This window comes from Ambystoma mexicanum, chromosome 2q (assembly GCF_040938575.1).
Source record: "Ambystoma mexicanum isolate Mex_15411 chromosome 2q, UKY_AmexF1_1, whole genome shotgun sequence".
NCBI classification, from domain to species: Eukaryota; Metazoa; Chordata; class Amphibia; order Caudata; family Ambystomatidae; genus Ambystoma; species Ambystoma mexicanum.
The window spans coordinates 1,090,244,369-1,090,261,596 of record NC_090924.1 but is presented as its reverse complement, the minus strand read 5'-3'; the positions used below and the strand labels follow the sequence as shown (position 1 = coordinate 1,090,261,596).

Here is a 17,228-nt window from a genome sequence, read left to right as displayed (position 1 = left end):
CACCTTATCATCAGCCTCTCTCCCCCTTACCTCTGCCGGACCCGCTTCGTTCACCCAAGCTCGCTGCCCACATCTGACTGTGTCTTCGCCACCCGCTACATCAACGGCTGCTCTGCAACAACCCATATCGAGTGCTCGCTCCGACCTACTAAAGTCAGATGCCCTGTGTGACACACCAGTTCATTCACCGGAGAGACCCCCTACTATGACCCTGCCCACTAACAATATCACTTACCTGCACACTGTCTAGAATAAAGGCGCTGGCTCTCCTACCTTTGACAATCATTGCCTGCCATTGACCATTACTACTTGTATACCACTGCCTGCCTCACATGTTGCCCGCACACTCGCTCATACCTCTGAAGCTAGTATTGTGCTTGCACCTGTGCCTACTGCTGGGCCCATGCCCCTACTTGCGTGTGATGTTGATACTATGCTTACTGTGCATGCGCCTGTGCCCATTGGTGCGCTTATGCCACTACTTGCCTGTGATGCTGATATTATGTCAATTATGCCTGCACCTGTGCCTACTGCTGTGCCCATGCCCTTACCTGCCTGTGATGCTGATACTATGCCAACTGTCCTAGCGCCTGTGCCCATTGGTGCGCTTATGCCACTAGATTCCTGTGATGCTGATATTATGCCAATTATGCCTGCGCCTGTGCCTACTGCTGCGCCCATGCCCTTACCTGCCTGTGATGCTGATACTATGCCTACTGTGCTAGCGCCCTGTGCCCATTGGTGCCCTTATGCCACTTCATGCCTGTGATGCTGACACTACGCACACTGTACCTGCGCCTGTGTCCCTTGCTGGTCCATTCCCTTCTCCTGCCCATAACAACACATCTATGCCCGCATCTGCTTCACAGCAGCAAACCTCGGTCGCCAATAGCCCAGAGCTGCGCACACCTCCCGAAACCCCCCAGGGTACACCACGGCCGGCTACCACTCTCAACTGTGAATTGATCAACGCCCGATCGCTACCAGCCCATGCCCTAGATGTCCATGACCTCATTGTCAAGGATAACATTGACTTATAATAATTACGGAAACCTGGCTGAATGAAGCCCCGGGCCCTGCCCACTCACTCGCCATCCATAGCTGGGCACACGATCTTCAGACAAGACCGTACTCACCAGAGAGGTGGTGGAGTGGCCTTTATCGCCAGAGAAACCTTTACTATTAGGGAAGTCGAAGGGGGGCAGGGTCACAACTGTGACTACCTCCTACTCAAAATCAACTTCTCCCATAACTGCACCATCACCGTGCATATTGTCTATCGACCTCCGGGTCCCATCGCTGAATTCCATGAGACCCTCATCCTCTCCCTGTCTGACAACCTCAAAAAGACCTCTCAAGTCCTGCTCCTGGGTGATCTAAATTCAGACCTTAATGACCCTAAGAGCACCAGGCCACTACCCTAAATAAAGCCCTATCTACCCTAGAGTTCTCTCAAATCATCTTTGAGCCTAATCACATCAAAGGACACACCCTGGATTGGATCAGTCACCACAAGTGTGCCGCCCGAATCACTGCAAACACTCCTATTCCATGGTCTGATCACCACTATATTCAATTTGACCTCAATACTAATAAAGTTCCCCCTAAGCCTACAATCCCATGTCCAGCGGCACACGCTAGAAGCTCACGTCAACTTACTTCGGAAAAGATTGCACCTTTCCTCATGGTGCCTGCTCTGCAGCCTCTGTTTTCCAAAGACGCTGACATTCTCGCTAGTGCTTTTAAATTTACCATCACCCAAGCTGTAGATGCTATCGCTCCTCTCACCCTAAAGAAAGGTAAAAAAATTTAAACCTTCCAATGCCAGGTTCTCCCAGGAGCTACTGGAACAACACTCTAAGAAAAGGCTTGCACTCTCAGCTTGGAAAATGAACCCCTCTGACGCCACCAGGAGTGCCTTTAAGGCTATCTCCAAAGAATACAAAGCCAACATAATCCAGGCTGAAGTCACTTCATTCAATTTGAGGATTGACAATGCTAAATCGGGGTCAATAGGGGTCAAAAGAAATCTTCACCATCTTTAGAGTTGGAAAAATCGTCCACTCCTCCCCCTACTCTACTGAAGGATAGAAAGTGGTGCAATAGCATTCCGTCTGCCATGCTAGATAAGCTTAATACCCTGCAAACGAAAATCCTTGGCCATCAAAAAGCACTGACACACCTCATAGCCAACTTGCACAGTAACTCACCTACGGTCACCAAGTCGAATCCTTCCACGCCTTTAGACTTTAAAGATATGAGTGAGCTAGAAGTCATTGCCCTGCTCAAATCAATTAAACCTTCCAACTGAAAGGGCGATGCCTGTCCGGCCCAACTCTTTAAAGATTCTGCCCCCATCCTTGCCCCTTCCCTAACAGCATTCATTAATGCATCCTTCCGGTCTGGCCATGTCCCAACTGGACTTTAGGAAGCCTGGGTACGCCCACTCCTTAAAAAACCGTCCCTTGACCCAACAGTTCCGGGGAACTACAGGCCCATCACCATTGTCCCATGTTTACTAAAAGCTTTCGACAAAACAGCCTACCTGCAAGTCCAAAAATTCCTAGACGACAACCGTCTCCTCGGCTTTCGGCAGTCTGGTTTACGTCCGCAACATGGTACTGAAACGGCTCTCCTAGACCTTAAACTATTACTAGGGCAATAATCGGATCAAGACTTGACTACTGCAATGCCCACCTTTTTGGGACCTCCCGTAAAAACCTGGCTAAACTCCAACTTGTTCAGAACAATGCCCTTAGGGCGGCCACAGGAGCATCAAGGAAAGACCACATCTCTGAAGTGAGAAGGCAGGCTCACTGGCTCCCCGTCAAAGAGAGAATTGTTTTTGAAACCTTATCCCTCACGCATAAATGCCTCCATGATCTGGCACCCCCTACTTGGTCCAAAGAATTGCCAAGCATACCTCTGCTAGGCCTTTGAGAAAGGGCTACACCAACATGATCACCACTCCCAAGACACAAAAAATCTGTGCTGTGGTAACTAGCTTGCCTGCTATGGCCTCTTGACACTGGAATGCTCTTCCCACTTACCTACGGATGATCGATTCCCACTTAGCATTCTGCAAAGCTATCAAAACAAAGCTTTTTGTTTGATTGTGTACCTTTTACATCTCGCTGTATTGTTTTTATCACCAATGTATCTGCAATCAAGAGGCCATTTATGTCATATGTAACCATTTAATCAAGCTTACGTCCAATTTCTTGTAACAGTGCCTCGATGCCTCTGGGCTGCAAGTGCGCTATACAAATACAAATAAATGAATGTGCTTAGCAGCGCCTGACAACAATTCATTTTGTGGTGTGTGCATTGAAAGCTCCTAAACACGCACATTAAAAATGTAGATCCTTTTGCTCGTATTTTGTAACAAAATACTGCAGTTTATAAGGTTGCACTGCCAGCTTGCACTGATTATTGTATTTCATTTTTTGTTTACAGTGGGACTTCACCATGGCATATGGAATACTCTGGGTCGTAGTTCTGGTGGTGTTCGCATTTGGAATTCTTTGTGCAATTATACGATCTTTTGTAAGTATTTATGAAACTTGTAAAATAAACATACCAACTTTGTTATTCCACGTCTCTCGCAGCAGAAACTATGCCACCGTGACCTCATGCGACTTTAAATGGAGAAAGGAGGTAATTTTCAGGCCATTAGCACTGAGAACGAGTTGCACATCTTTAGCACTAGAAGGGTTAATATGGTTAATAGGTTAAGTGGAATGGAAATAACTACTTTTTGTTAAGTGTTTTCAAAAATATTATTTCTTACAGCTGAATCAGTAGAATTCGAATGTTTGCAACATACAAAATATTTCCTCATAAAAACATTTCTTTATGCATTTATTACAGCACACTAGCACACTGAACCCTTGGGTATCTGGTCGCTGGATACATTGATAGATCAAGAGAAAGAACATCAGAAGAGGGGATGGGAGAGATGTTGGGGGGTACATGGAAGGACAAGTATAATAGTGTCAATACACTGAGATGAAGACGGTGGGTGATTGAGTCTAGGGGTGTGGTGCTTTAAATGAACAGCCAGGTGTTTTTCTGAATGTCTGGTATGAAGGCTCCTTTCTCAAGTCATTGGGGCAGTTGTTCCATAGTTTGGCGGCCATGACAGGGAAGCTCGAGCCTCCAGCGAATGTTTGCGTCTGAAGCTGGGGACTTTGACTAGGTGGCAGTTCGCAGATCTAAGTATATTGATATCTACATTCCGATAGGCTACTGCTTTCAGTTTTTAGTGTATTTACGCACATGAGCAGCCATGTTCATAGGCACACATAAACAACCTGGGTTCAATTGAAGCCTGCCATCCCTCGGAGTATGTGTAACTAAAATGAAATGAATAAGACACACATACAGTTTGTAATTGAAAATATAAAAAAAAAAAGCTGAATGTGGGTATACCTGTACAGGTAACTGAGACTATTCAACTGAAAGTGTACACGTTCAAATTGCTCACCTGTTACCTAATGCTATTTCCATGTTTGCAGGCATGGCTATGCTGTATGGTATAGCAAGTGATTAAAAAAACGCTTTAAAAAAGATCCATATATGTGAAAAAAAACTGGAAAGGGGTAATTGAGTGACATGATTTACTGTTTTCTTTTGGAGGTCAGTTGCAATCACTGTTATATCTCGCCTGTTATTTCCTTTGAATTGCAAATTCACCAGTGGGTGGAAATCAAAGCGGGGACCGACATTTTAAAGATGATCTGGATACTTACCTGGGGGGATCTAAAATAGACAATGCTAGAGTCCCTGGTATTGGGAGGTGGCACTTGAACTTTTGATCCTATGCCACTGTATTTTAGCCCCCAACCCTCCCCCCATCCCGTGTTCTGCCCCTGCTGCCCAGATAAAAGTAAATCCTTACTATTTTGGGGTCAGAGAACTGAGGGGAGGTATTTAATTTGCCCTGGGGAGGGGGGGGTGCTGTCCTCCCTTACGGATCTGTAAGGCCTGTCCTGGTTCCCACCTGGGGGCACTGCAACAAAAGGGGGGGCTGGGGTGTGCCTCGGGCGCTCCTTTGGACACTGGTAGCCCTGCAGTGAGAGTGAGGCCCGGCCGGGCGACTGAGTTCGGCACAGTCTGTGCAAAGAAACGAAAAACGGATGGTGGATGTTTTGTAAGTAGAACGGAGGGAGTGGGACGCGAAGAACTGCTGCCTTCACGCCCGGGCCTAGGCATGCGCAGTGTGTGTCGTCGCCAGTAAGAAAGGAGGAAGCGGGAAGCGAAGAACTGCTGCCTTCACGCCCGGGCCTAGGCATGCGCAGTGTGTGCCGTCGCCAGTAAGAACGGAGGAAGCGGGAAGCGAAGAACTGCTGCCTTCACTCCCGGGCCTAGGCATGCGCAGTGTGTGCCGTCGCCCGAGATATGGCACTCCTGGGGTGCCGGGAGGCAACAGCCGCGAAGTGTAGATTGTATTGCCTTGCGTCCAGGCATAAGGCATATTTTTCACCCCGTCCCAGCAAAGCCACGTTGTCACCCTCCAACCCTCTGCAACGCTCGGGGCAAATCCTGTCGCCTCTCCAGCGGCTCAGGAGCCACTGTGCAGCAGTGAAGTCGCTCATTTGGTTTTGGCAGAGCTTTTGAAGTGGAGGCCATTTAGACGTGATGGTTCATTTAAGTAACCACTACTGTAAAGAGGTGGATCGGTCTCACGCAGGCTCATGCACTCACATATAAGGGCTCCTCCCAAGAAATGGACAGACACTACTGCGGTTCGATCAACACGTCTTTATTCGAACACAGCTACTCAGGAACTGCCTGAGTGAGCGTACTTCCCGTCCCTCCCCTTCCCGTTGCTCCGTGTCCCTTCCCACGTGATAAGGGAACAAACGACAACATCACAACATCACACCCCCCCCCGATACTAAACATAAAGTTCGGGATCATGACATTTCTTCGATGAGACGATGTGGTTTTCTGCGAGTCCTTTGTGGCCTCCAGTCGTTTCTCTCGCTCGATTCCTGGGAGAGCCAACATGGCTCCTCTGCGCCGGAATCCTCTCTGTCTCCTTCGTAAGGTGCATCCTTTTCCCATGTACCTCGTGGTGTACGAGGTTCAACTAGCGGTACGATTCCTGGCATCTTTTTGAAGTGAGAGCTGTTTCTTGTCAAGACATGGGTGCTGCCTTCAGCCGTGATGAGAGACCCTTTCCTATGCGTTACGGTGAGGGGCTCTTCTCCGAAAGCTGCCATGTTCTTGCGATTTTGCGGCTGCCTTGCAATGACGATGTCTCCTGTTGTTAGATGATTCTCTTCAGCCCTCCTTTTCTTATCAGCTGTTTCTTTCATGTCCATTTTCCGTGATGTATCTTGCTGTCTCATTTCCGCATCACCTTTGTATCGTTCCTCTTCCAGACCTATGTGGGGTAGTCTGGTTCTTACGTTTCTTCCAAACATGACTTCGGACGGCGATTTACCTGTGGTACTGTGTGGTGTGTTGCGATAGTCCCTCATTAATTGACACAGCAATTTTTCCACCGATTCTCCTGTCAGGCGAGCGATCTGCCTGGTACGCTTGATGTTCTTCATGAATCGTTCAACTGTACCATTAGCCTGAGGCCACAACGGTGTTACTCTCCTGTGATGGAAACCCATGTATTCTGCAAAGTTTCTAAAGTCCTGTCCAGTAAATGGGGGTCCATTATCGGATTTCAGTATTTTTGGAATGCCATAAGTGGCAAACATCCGATCCAACGCGGGAATGGTATGGTATGCCGCTGTAGATGGTATGATTTGTACGTCCAGAAATCTTGAATATTCATCAATGGCCACAAGGATATATTCACCTCCTTCTAATGGGCCATAGTGGTCTACTACAATTTCTTCCCAGGTCCCTTCAGGCAATTCAGTCATTCTGAGTGGTTCTGGTCTGGTTTGTGGATTGAGGACCACGCAAGTGGGGCAGTTCTTAAGCAGTTCTTCTACTTGGGTATCCAATTGAGGGAACCATACTCTTTGTCGTAACATTCTTTTGGTGGACATTATTCCTCGGTGTCCTTCATGCGCCAGCTCAAGGACTTTTTTTCTCAGGGTCTGTGGAATTACTAACTTGGTTCCCTTAAGTAACAGTCCTTCCTCTGTTTTGGCGAGCTCCTCCTTTACGGCTAGTAGACATGTGATATCTTGTTTAGTGTCATCTCTTACATTCTCTTTGAGTTGTTTTGCATGTTTCCAGCGACCCTTCTGAAGGCATCTCATGATGATTTGTATTGCTTGGTCTGTGTTGGTTTCTCTGGCTATTTTCTTCATGTCCAAGCCTTGTGGGGTATTCTCTTGAACCACATACATGATGTATTGATCCGCTATAGAGGGGTCTGGGCTTCTATCTTGGCTGGGGTGACGCGAGAGAAAGTCAGCTGGATTTTGTTCCTTCCCCGGCCGGTGAATGATGTCAAAATTGTAGTCTTGCAGCCTTAAAGCCCATCGAGCTATCCTAGGAGGCATCTTGGCCTGAGCGCTACCGTAGATGAATAGTAATGCCTGATGGTCGGTGACTATTGTGAAAGGTTTTCCATAGAGAAATAGATGGAAGTGCTCACAGGCCCAGACTACAGCCAATCCTTCCTTTTCAGCCTGTGAATAGGCTTGCTCGGTTTTTGAGAGGCTGCGACTTGCATAGGATACCACATGTACGGCTTGACCATCTTTGCGATCAAGTTGAGTCAATATGGCCCCTAGGCCAACTGGGCTTGCATCCATAATTAGTTCTGTGTGTCTCTGGGGGTCGAAGTAGGCCATGTTTTTGGCATCCGCAATGCGATTTTTGATGATTTGGAAAGCTTGTTGGCACTCGTCTGACCATCTGAATTCTGCACTGAGTTTGGTGAGGGCTCGTAGGGGTGCGCTGACCGATGCAAAATCTTTGATGTATCTTGTGCAATAGCTTGCCAAACCCAGAAATGATCGCAAATCGGTGACAGAGGTTGGTGGTGTGGTGTTTGTGAGGGCACTGGCCTTCTCAGGATCCGGTGTCATTCTACTTTCAGAGAAGATGTGCCCGAAGAATCGTAGTGTTGTTTTCCTGAACTCACACTTCTCCTTGTTAAGAGTGAGGTGCGCTTCTTCCAGCGCCATGCACACCCGCATGAGTGTGTCATCGTGCTGTTCTTGAGTCTGTCCGAAAACCAAGATGTCGTCGCTGTAATTTAGGCAGTTTGGCACATGTTTGATTACGTTATGGATTTCTGACTGAAAGATTTCTGCTGCTGATGAGACTCCAAAACTGAGTCTCTTCTATCTATAGAGACCCAGGTGAGTAGCAAAAGTGGTGGTGTATCTGGATCTTTTGTGGAGTTCTAGTTGATGGTACCCTTGTTGAGGTCCAGTTTTGAAAAGACGGTGGCGCCATTGTGTAGATGCACCATATCTGTGATTCTGGGAGATTGATGACGTTCACTTAATATTGCTTCATTTGGTCGTCGCATGTCCACACAAATGCGAATGTCCGGGGAGTCTTTTTTTGGTACGGGTACTATGGGGGACACCCAAGGGGTCGGACCTTCTGCTGGTTCAATTATGTCCGCTTCTAGGAGTTTGATCAGTTCGTTTTCTACCTGTTTTTGTATGTTAATGGGAATTCCTCTGTAGTGTTGGGCTACAGGCGTGATGTTGTTGTCTATGTGTAGTTCAATTTGTCTGTCTTTCAATTTTCCTAGTCCTTTAAATAGTGCAGGGAAGACTTGGTCAATGCTTGCAGTGGGATCCAGATGCTTGTGCATCATGAGTCTGTATAGAATATGTATTACCATGTCGACAGCCGATTTATAGCTGAGAATGCATCCACTGTGTGTGGCGGCCTCTAGAACATGCATGGGTATTTCTTTCACGTGATCTTTGTACTTACATGAGGCCGTGAAGAGACCTTTACACGCAAGGGGTGTCTTGGAGCCATATGGAAATATGAGCGCTCGGGCTGGTTGCAGGCGTGGTGCGTTTGGAATGTTGTTATATACCTCTTCACTTACTACGTTGACCGTGGCTCCCGTGTCCACCAGAAATTCAGCAGCCACCTGGTTGACTTGTATTATGAGAGTGGGGCTGTTTTCTTTCGCAGTGGGGTTCCCGAGTGCGTATAAGTAGCCTTTCACCCTTGGTTCTCCTTTTCGTGGTTTCAGTTCTATTCTGGGATTGTCCTCTGAAGAGGTGCTGGAGACGCTGTCCGACTGTGATTGTTCCACCAAGCACCTGACGTATCTCCTAGGGCGCCTTCTTCGCCCTGAGGATGCAGCTTTGTTATCTCTCCAATCCTGTGATGACCTTGCTTGTCTTCGGTCTGTTGGTTCCTCACGACTCCTGTGACGTGTCGACTCGGTTTTGTTGTGTGAGTCGCGACTGGGACTTGGACGCCTCGGCTCTCTTTCTGGTGTGGATCTTCTGTTCCTTCCACTTCCTCGCATTTTACTGCGATATATGAAACATACAGCCTTATAATGGTTTTCTCCCCCACCTGCAGAGCAGATTTGACCCATGGCGGGGCATGTGCCTTCGTGTGGGTATTCATGCCCGCAAAGATAGCAAAATGGATCTGTGTTTCCTTTTGGGGTGTTTTCCAGTTTAAGTAGACTCTCATGTTTCCCGTGGGTGATGGTGATGCCAACCAGACCTTCCACCTGTGCTGTTAGGGCTGCCTCTGATCGTGCTAGGCGTAGAATCTCTTCCAGGTTACGTGGTTTTTGCAATAGTCTTTTCCTGAAGTCACCACTTTCACATCCTACTATTATTTGCGAGCGAAGTGCTTCCTCATTGGAATATTTGTTGAAATCACAGTGTTTCATTTTTACTCTTAGTCTCATCACGAACGCGTCCATTGTTTCACCTTTCACTTGTTTCGTGGTGTGAAAGATGTGCCGTTCATAGTCCACATTGGTGTGTGGTGTGAAGTAGTCAGTGAGAGTCGTTTTTAAGCTGGTATAGGTGTCTATGGTATCTTCAGGCATTTCATCTAGAATGTCTCTTACGTTAGATCCTATGGCATGAGTGAGCAGACTGTGTTTCCTTTCATCTTCCAGAGGGCCCACTGCTTTGAGGCATACTTCAAAGTCCCTCAACCATTTCTTCCACCTGGGCCCCAACGTGCTGGAGTCACTGAGATCAAAATTGGAGGGAAGTTGTGAGATCAGGATGTCCGTCATTTTTATGCGAGTTACCCGGACAGGTGTTATTTGTACAGTAAGTGACTCTTCTGATGAGCCATCCAGCATGACACAGTTTTTATAGTCGCTCACTTACTGTTTGTCGCAGTAGGTGGCAGCAATCAGGTCCCTCCTCAACATCCGGTTCTCGTTGTTCTTGTGTGTTGTTTGCCAAAAGTACACAAATCTTTCTTCGTACCCCGTTAATATGCAGGTTTGCTGCTTGTGCGGCTGGTCAAAGGAGATGTGGGGAGCCGACACGCTCCACCCACGTGAATTTCCGTTATGATGCGAGGCGAAATGGGAGAAAAAAAAGAAAATGTTTTAGTTTTTTTTTTTCAATCCCGTGGGGAGCCGATGTGCTCCACCCACGTGCGTTGCCGCCAGTAGCAGGATTCCGTTTGTATGTGGGGAGCCGATGCGTTCCACCCACTTAGGCCACGGCTTTCTTGCCGGGAAATGTGGTGAGGAGCCGATGCGCTCCACTCATGTGCGTCCGCCTCTGGCGAGTAGTCTGGGGAAATGACAGCCTACCTTCACGTGGGGAGCTGACGTGCTCCACCCACCGCTGTCTCCCTTCCCAGACGTGGGGCAGCTTCCTTCTACCCTGGGCCCACACCGCTGGTGGGATGACCCGCCCCTACTGCTGGAAGCCGACGCGCTCCACCTGCCGGGTGTTTGTTGCCGTCGCAGGGAGCCGATGCGCTCCACCTGCTGGGTGTTTGTTGCCGTCGCAGGGAGCCGACGCGCTCCACCTGCCGGGTGCTTCGTTGCCGTTGGCGGGTACGTGCGGTACCCCGCCCGGAATCCTAACGAGGATTGTGGCTGGTGGGGAGTCTTCTCACTCCCACCCACCTTACCTTCACTGTCGCGTCTTGGCAGGGCCGCAGCCTGCTGCTCTTTCTGCACTCGATGTCTCCGAGCGAAACGCCGGGACTTGCGTGGCTGTGTTGGCGGTGGTTCTTCCGCCTCGTCGCCAATGTAAAGAGGTGGATCGGTCTCACGCAGGCTCATGCACTCACATATAAGGGCTCCTCCCAAGAAATGGACAGACACTACTGCGGTTCGATCAACACGTCTTTATTCGAACACAGCTACTCAGGAACTGCCTGAGTGAGCGTACTTCCCATCCCTCCCCTTCCCGTTGCCCCGTGTCCCTTCCCACGTGACAAGGGAACAAATGACAACATCACAACTACAAGGGTTCATTTTTTTAAGTAATTGTTTTTTTAGTAACTGTTTTAGAGTAACTATTGTTTCGGACAAGGCCACCACATTGTCGCCTTCCGACCCTCTGCAATGCTCGGGACTAATACCCTCACCTCTTCCGTGGCTCAGAAGTCACTAGACAGCAGCAGTGCTTAATTTGTAAATAAATAGGTGCCTTGGCCCAAATATTTTCTAGCACCACTGCTGCCACCAGCCATAACTGCTCCTCACAGTGGCAACATATTGGGGGTTACACTTAAGCTCGCTCCTGCTCATTGTGGTTGATGGATGCATAGACTATCACCACGTCATAATTAAAGTGAGTACGACAATAAGTGCCCGGGTTGAGCCCTGGCAAACACCCCCACAAATTAAGTATTGCGCAGCAGTGCAAATCGCTCTTGTTGTTTTGGCAGAGGTTTTAAAGTGGAGGCCATTTAGGCGTGATGGTTCATTGAAGTAACCACTAGAAGGGTTGATCTTTTTAATTAACTTGTTTTTTTAGTGACTGTTTTAAAGTAACTATTGTTTCAGACAATGCTGATCATAACGTTTGTTGATAGGCTACAAATGCGGCATTTTTATTCTGAAAGCACAAACTGAGCACAACCAGCTGCCCAACTCTATGCCTTCACAAGACGTGTTACCTGTATCCCTTATTTTTCATGCCTTCTTTAACACAAAACTTTTTTTTCAAGACTTTCACATTTTTCTCACATCACAGAAGCATTTCTTGATCAAGCAATAAAGAACACCCAAGTTACCTCCTTGAGGCTCATTACAGGTCCGGCGTAACCGTCGCGGTGCTATCAGCGGGTTGCTGTCGGACCTGTACATTTTTACCAGTGCCTGACTTCCCGGTGCCTCTGGAGGATTACATACCCAGCAGACTGGAAAGTCGGGCGCCGGTAAAATGTTGTTCGCCATTCCCATAGAGTCCTGTAGGACTCTGTGGGAGAGGGGACCACAGAAGCACCGGCACCGTTTTCAACAGTGCCCGTGCTTCTGTGACAGGTCTGCCTACTGGGGCCACTGTGCCCAGCAGGGTCAGACCTGTCGGGCACAGCGGCCTCGCCAGGCAGACCTGTTATATGCATGGCTGGAAACAACAGTGCCAGTAAGCTTACCGGCACCCTTGTTTCCGGACCGTTTGGGTCTGAATGAGGCCCAGAGTATGTTAAAAGCCAAACATGGGGAGGAGAAAGGAGGAGAGGGCGTATAAAATGAAAAAGGACATGCTACTATGTTCCATGCAGGAGGGAGCTGTGTGCACCAACAACATTGCATAGAAAGACATGACCACAAGAAAAGAGAGCAATGCCCAGTGCTTCATTTGTATGAAAATAAGTGCCGGGGCCCAAATACTTTCTAGCACTACTGTGGCACACCGGGGTTGACACTACCCACATCTTCTCCATATAGTGTCAATATATTTGGGGTTAAAGCTGCAACTCCCACCGATTCACAGAAGGTGATGAATGATTTGACTCTGGCAGTCTCGTCTTAACATATCAGCGATGGCTCGGAATACCATAAATGGTTAAGTGTTTCTTTAAAACACATCATCCTTAGCTAGCTTTTTGCTCTAATTCTGCCTGTGGTAAGTGGAACATATTGACCATCTAACCACAGACAAAAGAGCAAACATGCTTTCCTCCTATGGCGTATTAATGGACAAATACAGGCAGACTAATTACTGGACTAATGCAATGTCCTGTCAAGCGCTGCAATAAGGTCTTCTTGTATAGCTTGTCACTCGTGACAGGCACTCCTCTTCAACATTAACCTTTTATATGACCATGTCCCTGTGTTGGGGCTGCCCAGTGGTGACTGTCCTCTCAATGCCAACCCACCCATCTGTGGCAGTGCTGCTGCTTATTAAGGTATAGGATGTGCACCAATATCATGCAGACTGAGTGGAGCAGTGTGCAGGCATGGCTAGCATGAGTGGCCAGATTGTCACCTTCCAACTCATTGTTATTCATGAAAATGGATAATTAGCCCTGACCTGCCAACCTAAAACACACTGTTGCTGCTTGTTGTGTTACTACGACTGACTGACAATTAAAACAATAAAGTTGTCAAAAAACCACAACTTAATCAAAGTGGGCTCAGAAATAAGTGCTTGGGTGCAGAGATAAGTGCTGGGGCTGAGCCCTGGCAAACACCCCCACAAATTAAGCACTAGCAAATGGCAATACCTATGTGGGTGCCCCACAACCCCAATGACAAATAGAAGGAAAATAGCTCTGTACGTAAATGAAGAGGGGCTAGAAAAGAGTGTAAGTGACTTCAATCCAGCAATCCAACTAAGTCAATGCTTAGGATGGGATGCTCAATGGAAGCCCTTGTTTATATATTTTTATGTCAAATGTTCTTAAATCTGGATGATGAACCCTTATGTAACGCCCCTCTCTTTGAATCCCCCTGACCTCACTGAGCCAAGAAGTAGGTTTGTTTTGCAAATTAAACAGGTTTATTTGAAGAATTAAACAATATATATATCACACTTTTATGAATAAAATAATATTTGAATAGCACACTTCTGAATATGAACGGTAATCAACAATGGGCAATATTACAATAGCACAATCTCTTTAATTTGAAAGGAGTCAGAAGAGGAAGGATAAGGTAGCAGAGAATGCTTTTATGGTTCAAGGAAATGCAAGATGGGAAAGAATGCAGCACAGAAATAAACTTGATATGAATTCAATCAGAAGATAATATAATCACTTTTTCCCCTGTGACTACTCACTCCCCCCACTATGCAGTATGAAGAGATGGGAAGGAGGGTACCCAGGTTTCAAGAATACAATAAAGAATGCAGTTCAATTCCAGTTCCCCCCAGCAAGCTTAGAGAGACACAGGAATGATTTTAAAACATAGGTCAAAACGCTTTGGAATGTGATTGCAATGGATGGAAAAATATGCTAAAATGATTTCAATTCACTAAGGGATATTCAGAATAAGTGATAGTTACTTTAGATTGGTTCAGGTCAACACAAGCAATTATTCATGAGTGAGTACCAGGTTGAAAACGAATCTAAGCAATCGAAAGCAAAAGCAGCGATTTTTAACATGGGGTGAAATTGAGCTAAATTGCAATTTGCGGCACTTTTTCCGCGTGCGTAAATAGCGATTATGGATAGACTTGTTGGAAATCTTAGGATCTTAGCTTTAAAATGACAGTTAAATTTCACTTCTAGGACATGTGGTTCAAAAGATACGGACGTTTTTGTGTAGGTAGATTTACAGAAATAAAGTCAATCTTTCAGAATTGACAGAAGGCGCTTTTACAGACTTGAAATCACAGGATGGACACAAAATTCTAAATGCAGTTCTGGATAGGTTGACATGGATGGGATAAGATTACTTTAAACTAAGAGATTGGTTCTGTACAGTTCTAGACTAGATACTCACTCCTAGTTTTGGAATGGAATGGAAATGGGCCTCGTCACCGATCTGGTCAGGTTTGGACTTCACTCGCCACCGCACGGTCTCAGGCACTGGTTCTGCTCACCGCACGGCCTCTGGTCAGGGTCTGACGGGTTCTGGATACAGCGCTGCTTTCTGGGTCTGGACCTCGGTCCTAGCACAGGGTTCTTGGCTAGAATAGAACAGATCAGCCCAGCTGTTGAATGTGAGAATCAGGTTGCAAAAGTTCAGAGGCCTGCTGGGAAGGATTCAGCTTGTGAATTAGGCCTTTGCTTCACAGTTCTGGATTCTGGATTCTGGAGCTTGGTTGGCCTGCTGAGAAGAGTTCAGCTTTTGGGTTAGGCCTCTGCTTCAGGTTCTAGAGCTTGGTTCTAGAGTCTAGTCTCTGGATCTATCTGGAGTCTGGATATTGTCTGGATCTGGTCCGGCAGAGTGCGGCGCAGGAATCAGTTGAAGTGGAAAAATGAGTGTGCCTCATCTGTCCTGCGCAGTCTCTTTTTATGTGTTTTCAAAGTGGGTGGGAAGGCTGATTCTACATGCCCCACCCCCTAAGGATTTGATAGGTTAGAGGATTCCCTGTGACCTGACTGGAGAAAGGATTAGCGTGTCAGAATGAGTCAGAGTGATGCTGTGTTTTACAATCTAGTGAAGAAACTCCCCCTTTGCTTTTACTTAGAAAATCAATTTTTCCCAAAAACATATTTCCCAGATACACAAGTTGTTGAGAATACATGTACACCCCACAGATGAATTAAGGCAGGTCTCTGTTCAAGCCCCATGTTCCTACGAGCTTGGGTTCAGAAATGACGACTTATTTTCGTTTTTGGTGAATTTGCCAAGATTGGTTCTGCACCCAATTTTACACAGACATACACACCACCTCTGAGCATATTACGGTAGGTTTTCATGTTTCTAGCATAAACACTGCAGCTACAATATTAATAATTACAGGGTTTGGTCTGAGAACATCACACGGCGTCCAGCTTAGTCTTGAACTGTGAGTGCATTTTTCATTTTAAGAATCTCCAAGTTGTACATTTCTGTCAGCTTGGTAAACTTTGTAAATTGCAATTTTATAAAACATATATTTGCTCTCAATTGAATTCACATCTCAGTCTGGTCCGCCCCCCCAGAACTTGGCTCTGACTCAGAGGTCACATGGCCTGTTTCCTGCCCGGAGTTGTTGGCCAGTTACACCCAAATCAGCATATTCCATCCAGTCAAGGAATCTATTGTCTCTTTTTCCTGCCAGCAGAGCCCCAGTCCAGGGTGCCACGCCCCAGTTCCTTTTCACACCAACTTGTCAATCTCTTGGCTTGGGACAGAAGGAAGCTTCTTTTGTTCAGGGGGGAGTGTCATGCGCCCCTTTTTCACCAAACATTGGGATCGATGGAAGTTGGGCCGCCATCGTTTGTTCCATTACGTTTGACACGTTTTCTGAGCTGCGGTCTAGTCTTTTTCCAACATGGCCGCTCTCAGCATATCAGCGTTCAGTTGCTGTCGGCTCGCCGCGTTGCAACTGTGTGTGTTTCGCTATCCTGCTGTTGTCACGCTCCTGTTCATTTCTCTAGGCTCTGCTGAGCCCTGCCTTTCCTTGGGTCCTTGCCCCTCTCTCCGTAGATTCTTTTTCTTACCTGCTGGAACCCTCACTCCGTTCCACTCCCTTCGCTCTCTCTGTCTCTCTGCACTGCCCTCCGGGAAGCTTCGGCGTATTTGCGCCTCGGCTTCTCATCTCTCCTTTCCAGTGGGGTCGCTCTTAGCGGCGCCTTCTCCAGGTTTTCCCCGAGCGCTTCCGTTTCTACATGGAATTACTCTCAGTCCCTGTTCCGCAGTCTGACACGCACTTGCCTGTTCGCAGCTATCGTGTCACTCATCGATCTTCAGTGCCTCGTGGTTATCATCCCTCCTGCAAGAAGGTTCTGTTTTTTTTTGCCTATGTGGCTTTTTCCCTGTCTGGCTATCACGGTCCCGGGGCCACTGGTTTCCGGAAGTCTTCCGCAACCAGGGTGGCGTTGTTCCGTGGTAGACCGTATCTCATAAAAAAGAAATCATCCGTCAAAGAAAGAAGAAAGAAAACCCCAAGGATATTTCTTCAGGTGAGGAGGAGGGGGAGGAAACAGAACTAAAAAGTGATTTGGACATTACGGATAAATCCCCAATTAGTGACAGTTTGCAACGCCCAAAACAAACCAAGATGGCTACACCTGAACAACTCCAGGAATTGGTTACGGCAGTCCAGTCTCTTAATGTGGAAGTCCGTAATCTCAATCAAGAAGTACAAAACCTTAAGGTGGAGAACAATGTACTTAGACAATTGGTGTCTACCCGGGAAACACGTTCTGATCTCCCTTCACTACCTCTGTCTGTGGGTAGATTTGATGGCACACCTAAATCACTTAAAGAATTCATTGAAGCCTGT

General features: G+C 47.2%; 1 protein-coding gene across 2 annotated transcripts in view; it reads left to right on the top strand.

Moving 5' to 3' along the window:
• Positions 1 to 17,228, top strand: part of LOC138569960 (protein lifeguard 1-like) — a 969,207-nt gene that overhangs the window by 768,475 nt on the left and 183,504 nt on the right. For both annotated transcript variants that reach the window (XM_069648440.1, XM_069648439.1), the window contains one exon: positions 3,457 to 3,546. In XM_069648440.1, the coding sequence (XP_069504541.1) occupies positions 3,457 to 3,546 (90 nt within the window). The remainder of the gene's footprint in view (positions 1 to 3,456; positions 3,547 to 17,228) is intronic.